The 6,987-nt window shown below is 48.7% G+C and overlaps 1 protein-coding gene across 2 annotated transcripts in view; it reads right to left on the minus strand.

Moving 5' to 3' along the window:
• CCDC82 (coiled-coil domain containing 82) overlaps nucleotides 1–1,035 on the minus strand; it is a 36,626-nt gene extending 35,591 nt beyond the window's left edge. Inside the window, exons 1-2 of one of the 2 annotated variants that reach the window (XM_019524893.1) lie at nucleotides 934–1,035; nucleotides 141–702 (exon numbers count right to left, since the gene is read on the minus strand). In XM_019524893.1, the coding sequence (XP_019380438.1) occupies nucleotides 141–692 (552 nt within the window). In that variant the 5' untranslated portion in view covers nucleotides 693–702; nucleotides 934–1,035. The other variant, XM_019524892.1, reaches the window with a different exon arrangement.
• Between the last annotated feature and the right edge of the window lie 5,952 nt (nucleotides 1,036–6,987).

Here is a 6,987-nt window from a genome sequence, read left to right on the forward strand (position 1 = left end):
TCCGACTGTAGCCTATTGCTCCCTTCTAGAGTGCCCACACTCTAGACTTGGGGAATTCCCAGTCCACCTCTTGAGTGAAAACCCCCCCATGAAACACTGTTAACCAAGATAAGACGTGTCCCACAAGGTAAAATAATCACCTCACAGTATTCCCTGTCATCAGATGTCTGGATGGCATTTGGTCTTGGCACGTGTTTCGATTCTGTTAGCACTTTCTGGTCCTTACTAGGCAAATTCTCTTCTGCCGTAAGGGTGCTACAGGGGTGCTGCTGCTCTTGAGAGCTCGTCTCTTCATCCATTATGCAGTTGCGCTTAGCAAACACTTTTCTAACAGGGATATCACTGTCATCACTCCCATCACTGTCATACATTACCGACGCGCTTAACCGCTTGCGCTTTCCTGAAGCAATGGGTTCATCCTCGGCATCCTCCACAATAACTGTGTCAAGAGTTTTCTTCTCATGATCTGCAAAGCTACTCTTTTGAACTACGGTTTCATTTTTTTCATCTTCCAATGAGGACGAAAGCTCATCTTCCGGAGACGACAGCTCTTCATCATTGTCATCATCGCTATTAAACACTATAACGTTTCTTTTCGTCCGTCTCCAATCGACCCGTGTTTTGGCTTCTGGTTCTTTTAGCCTCGAGCTCCTTCGTGTTTCGTATCTTCTGACCGGCGTTTTCGTCTCCATTGAGAAATGACTGGAACACAGACAAAAACGTATGAGGGGGCTGCAATGCATTCAAAAGCAGGCATTTTCATTTTGGTGTATCTAGGGTTAGTACTTTACTACAAAGGACTCGCAGAAGGCAACAGAAACATCACCAAGGCACCTAAAGCCGAGCGTATAGCAATCATTTCACGAGCGACAATTTACAAGACGGTAATTAGAATAAAATAATACGGAGTTCGTGGACATGCCCCACCCCAACCCCGCACGACGCGGGGAGCCCACGCAGGTGCGCACAGCTTTGCTGCACGACGCGGGGCAGGAAGCCCACGGAGCCACCAGGCCGCGACCCCTCGCTGATTACAAATACCCCACCTCACGCTGTCCAGTCCCGGGAGATTCTAAACCGCCATTTGCGAAGGAGTCCCACCTTCCGGAGCGTACCAGGCTGCGATTGGCCGGCTCCGCTGTCATTCCGCCCCGGGAGTGTTTCCGGAAGTACGGGAGGCGGCGGGAAGGCGCGACGTGACCTATCGAACTTTCTTTCCCTTGGAGGCGCGGCGGTGACGTCACGCCCCATGGCTCCTGTCTTTCCCTCCAGGAGTTCAAGCGGGAAAAAAGGATTCCCGGGGTGGGCAGCCCCCAGCGCCGCTGACCCCCAGCCCTGCAGGCTCTCCCGGCTGCCCCTTCCCCTGCTGGAGGAGCTGCAGCTTTGAGTCCCAAAAGCTTGCTGAGCAGAGGGAAAGCCCAAATCCGGGAGCTTTGTTCATATTTAAAAAACCCCACTGGGATGGAGCTGGGAAAAACCCTAGCCCTGCCTCCAGGCCCATTGCACAGCTGTGCCCAGCCCCACACTGCATGCTCTAGACACCAACAGACTTTTCTCAGGTGCTGCTGCAAACCCCCCCTGCAGACCCTGGTGTGTCCTGGTCAAACTGGGCTTGATGCTCCATTGCCGTTGCTGCTTGGCTCAGATGAGGCACAGTCTATGCTAATCCCAAATCCCAGATGTTTGTTGATATTTAAAAAAAACACGCTAGGACAGGGATGGGAGGACCCAAAGAGGAGGTGTCTGTGGAAAAGCAGGCTCAGCCCTGCCTAGGGGCCCACTGAACAGCTGTGCCCAGCCCCACGTTGCGGGTGGGTGGTGCACTCTAGACACCGCAGACCTTTCCCAGGCACTGCTGCAACCCCCCATGGACCCTGGTGTGTCCTTGTCAAGCTAGGCTCGATGCCTGGTTGCCATCACTTCTTGGCTCAGATCAAGCATGGTCTATGCTTACCAAGGCGAAATACCACAATCGCCACAGAGGCTGATCTAGGAAGCTACACCCAGGGAAGACCGCTCTGTTGACATGGGACAGTACCTGTGTAGGTAATGTGTACTTAACCTTGGCTTTATGCCCACTTTATGGAAACTGGAGGCTCCTCCCTAGCTTGTTCCTGGGGCCGTATGGCTGAGGGCAAGCGAAACTCGGAGGCATCCGAACCCTGTGCCTCTGGGCTTGGGCCTGCACTTAGGTTGCTTGTCAAAGGATTTGGAAACATCTGAAGCCCCAGGTGGGGGTGAAGGATGTTTGCCAGTAGTAGGGCCACTTTTGGTTCTGGACTAACTCACACGTAGTGCAGATTGTCAAACTCACCTTATTCCTTGGGCTGAATCTGGACTTGCATGGCTCCTTGCGGGCTGGATATAGCCTGGGGCATGTGGCAGCAATTCTGGCTCTGGCTCAGGGTAGGTGGTGGCAGTGGTGATAGCAGTAGTGGTTCTTGTTTCTGTCATGTGCCACATGCCAAACCTGCCGCTGCTGCCACCTACCGTGGGCCAGAGCTAGAGCTTCTGCCATGTGCCACATTCCCTGTGTTGCAGCAGTAGTGCCAGCTCTGGCGTGGGGCATGTAGTGGTGGTAGCAGCTCCATCGTGGAGTGGTAATGCTGATGGTTGATGAGGTAGGGTCATCGTGGTGACAACAGGCAAAGCAGCCAGAGGGAGAGCGGGCCTGTATCAGCCCTTGCTCACCCTCCTGTCACTAGTCACCACATTCACTGGGGCCCAAGGGCCTCAGATTCTGCAGCAGGCCACTCCTCTTAGCTATGCCCTCCAACTTCTAGCCTGATAAGCTGGTCAGGTCAGCTCTGCAGGCCAGATCTGGCTCATAGGCCATGTGTTTGACACCCTTGGCATAACTGATTAAAACAGGGGTCAGTATTTTGTATTTTTTTGTCAGCATGGGTTGGAGCTTGCTGTCAAACCATTGTAGGGCTCTGTCTGGTGCCTGCTGTCAATAGGTCCCAGGTGCATTATGAGGGAAGGCAGCAAAATTTCTTTTGCCCTGGGTGGCAAAAGTCCTTGTGCTACTTCTGGGGAGGACATAGGGCTAATTTGTAACAGGCCTGCAAAAAAAGGTTGGCCCCCACAGATTTATAGTAAGTGCATACTCCAGGTAAAAGCAAAGCCTTTAGTATGCAGGACTTTTTATACCTACTGCATTTTTGTATCTCTCTGGTGCTGTATAATTCCATTTCTGACTATGAGGGTGATCAAACATGGCAGCAAGCTACCTAAAGAAATTGTAGGATCTCCATCCCTGGAAATTTTCAGTAGGAAGTTGGACAGACACTTGGCTGGGGTGGTTTAGTCAGGATGCTCCTGCTTTGAGCAGATGAACTTGTGAGGTCCTTTCCAGTCCTACTTTCCCATGAACCTATGATCTATGTTCTTTCCAAACTGCTCTCAGTCAGGAAAGTTAAGTATGCATAGGTTCTTTGTAGGACCCAACTTTCAAAAGTGCTGAGTACTTGTAGCATTCAGTAACATCAACATGCAGTGTCACTGAATAGCATTCATCTGCTGTCCAGTCCTGTTCTTGCTGGGATTAATGGAATCTTGTTCTTTTCAATTTTCTTTTCAGGTGTTATTTAGTATGTATATTCCACACATATCCTTTTTTTCTGAGTATATCTATCTGAGAAAATTAATTAAAAAGTTATGTAGTTTGGAAGAGAATGGGTCTGCCTTGACTATGAGACCATTCTATTCAATTGTGGTTAAGGCTGAACATTTATTTTTAAAAAGGGTTTTTATCTTAATTGATCTGTGGTGGAGCTCAGTACATTTCTACTGGCATTGATAATATTGACGCATATAAACAAGATCTTATAGAACCCTCTTCATGTTCCTGTAATCATAGATAGTAATGAAATCTTAGTGATAGAAAATATACAGTAAAATCTGTGTTAACCATCATTTTAGTAACCGGCATTTCTATTAACTGGAATTTCCGGCTGGCTGGCTGGATGTAGGGAGGTTAGGGGGAGGAGAGGGGGAATCTTGCACACGGCCACCGCCACCACCCACCCACCACGCTGCACTGCTGTCGTTTTGCATCCAGCTGCTGCTGTCCCCCACCTCCTCTTGCCCCAGCCCACATCTGGCTGAGAACCCCTGCCTCAGGTAACTAGGATTTTTATATAACCAGCATGCCACGTTCCCCACTTATGCCGGTTAACACAGCTTTTACTGTATATGAATGAAGAGCTAAATTCTGCTCATCTTATTTGAACAGGATGGCCATTCATTTACATGGTTCTCCCAATTAAGAAAGGGTGGAAAGGCGTTGGTTGGACAATGGACCTGTTGAAATGATTAATATTTCTCTCTCTCTTTCGTATGGTATCAGATATCAACTCTTAAATCTACGAGCCACTCTTGGTATTGTGGCTCAAAGTGCGGATTCCATCTACCCTGTCTGGGCTTTTGTAGAGACTGCGACTTCTGATTAAGTGCTCTGCTGTTCGTTGGGCACCACATTCACGCAGCGGGCTAAGATGCTCATCTTGTAAACTATTGTTTTGAAGCATCCATATCCAGATTTCAGTCTGTTCAGCTTGACCCATGCTTCTCTGTCCAGGTCATGCCTAATGGGGGACTCATTTGGTGTTAGTATAAAACAGTGTAGGAATAGATCTTATCTCTCGTAGTGGTCAGCCCACTCCATTGCTGCCCATAGAATTTGCAGTATTGCCAACACCACTGTGTCAAAAATCAAGAGGCACCTAAAGCCTCTTCAAATTCTTAAAAATCAAGAGATTTGGTATGTAAATCATGAGATGCTCTGTTCTAACCCTTCCTCCCCCTGGTTCCTCACACATCGCCCTGAGCAGCCCCCCTTCCCATTGTGGCCCCAGGCTTGGTGCTGACCTGGCGGGGCTCCCTACACCCCCTGCAGCTAGGCCCTACCCAGGCTCCACTCTCCACACCTGGGCTCCCAGGGACTTGCGGCTGGTTCTGGTCTGGTTGGAGCCAGAGGAAAAAATCCCAAGATTCGAGAGTTAGATCATGAGTCAGAATTAATTTTACCTAGAAATTGCGACTCTCATGATAATTTGTGAGAGTTGGCATTACTAGGTTTGGTTCAGCATCCCCAGTCTCTTCCAGGTTATTTTTATTTTCCCAGTTTCAACTAATATTGTTGATATCTAGTAATAATGGTGTTTTGAGTGCTTTTTGCCCTAGCTAGGCATCTTTTACTTATCTTAAAATATAAATAAATAAAATTAGTGTATAAACAAAGTGATCAAAATTTGACTCAGTGCTTAGTGTTTCTGCAGAGAGCTAGAGCTTAATATTTCATGCTTTTCACCATGATACTTGTTCCCATATTATTGAAAAACATCAGCTGGTAGTATTGCCATCTAGCGGCAGAGAATATGAATCACTGCATAAAAATACGCGGTACATAGTAACGAAGGAATTAAAATGAACACACAGTATGTGAACAGCTAACAAATGATGCCCCCCAAAAACAAAAAAATGAACAAGAACCAGTGCCCATAAAATTATGTCAATTTTTTTCCTTAAGAAAATATGAAGATTTTTAATAATCTTGCTTTCTCAAATTAGTGAGGAAACACAAGCTGGTTTCCAAATATGTCTGTGTTCTATGTTCCAATCTCAAGCCGGTCTACACAGGTGTAGTGGGAACAAATAAGTTTAGGAAGGGAACCCGCTGGAGTGGTGAGCAATTAGGATAGGTTAGTATCAGGCTCGCTGTCAGTGTGTGGTGTCCTGCCCCCTAAGAGATGGGATGTGCCAGCTTTGGTTTTTGCTGAGGAGGTTATTAACACCACACACAGGGAACCAGAATTAAAAGTTAAAAATATAAACAAAAAATTATTGAAAAGACAGTAGGGAATATGGACAGAGGTAAGGGATAACATTAACAACAACAATATAACAGTGTGACAGGGGACTGCCTTGAGGCTGGTCCAATCATTGGCCTGCCCACGTGTCTAAGGCAGTCTGCCCACCTGACTCACCTGCCACACATCTGATGGAGCTGAACAGTTGTTCACAGGTGGTAGGTTGCCCATTTATTGCCCTGATGCCAAGGGCATAATACACGGCTCCAAACCATCCCTGCACTGTATCCTGTGGCTTTGTGTGCAGATGACATCCAAATAGTTGACTCACTTAGCCCTTTCCAGGCCCCTATGCTGGTCCTCTTACATGCCCCATAACTGAGTCCCATTCACATTGCCCCTTTTATTGAGTCACACCCATTCTGACCCCACCATGGGCCACATGCACTCTACCTTACTCTGTATGACACTTCAGGCCCCTTGGCCCTACTCCATACAGCCCTTCAGGCTTCCTGTCTCTCACACTTGGTCCTGGCCCTTCGCAGACCTTCAGGCTGCCCAATTCAGGCCCTATACTATGTCAGGACATCAGACCTACTGCCCCAGACTCTGGGCTGACTCTGGCCCCTGGCCTTCTCTGGCCTCGGGCATCCCAAATTCGCCCTACAGCCTACTCAGGTCTCACGCGTCTGTCAACATGCTTGGATCCCAAACCTGTCCTCTCTATGGGGTAACCCACCAGGTCATGGGCACTGAGGCTTTCTGGCACCCCATCCTAACCTTTCACAGGAGAGGCACAGATGTGGCATTTCCTGGAGAATGCCCTGCCACAGGCAGCCCCACCACCCATCCTACCCCAGCAGGATGCAGTTTCAGGTCTTACCTAGGACCAAGAACTTCCTCCAAGCCCATGGCTCCCACCCTGACCTCCAGATGTTCTGGGAGCTGCAGTCTGCAGGTTGAGTGACGTTGCTTTTCTGGTTCCCTAGGTGTGACAGCCAGCTCTGCTCCTAGGGCCTGGGCTTATACTGAGGCAGCAAGAGAAGTGAAGTCACACCCCTTTCCTGATGGGAGGGGAACTCCCCTGGACCTGATTGTAGACTGCAACACTGTCAGGTCTGGAAGACTTCAGGGGTGGAGCCCTGGAGAGTATAAAAGAAGTTGCGTGCCCCGC

Source organism: Gavialis gangeticus, unplaced genomic scaffold (assembly GCF_001723915.1).
Source record: "Gavialis gangeticus isolate Ggan-Ray unplaced genomic scaffold, GavGan_comp1, whole genome shotgun sequence".
Classification (NCBI taxonomy): Eukaryota; Metazoa; Chordata; order Crocodylia; family Gavialidae; genus Gavialis; species Gavialis gangeticus.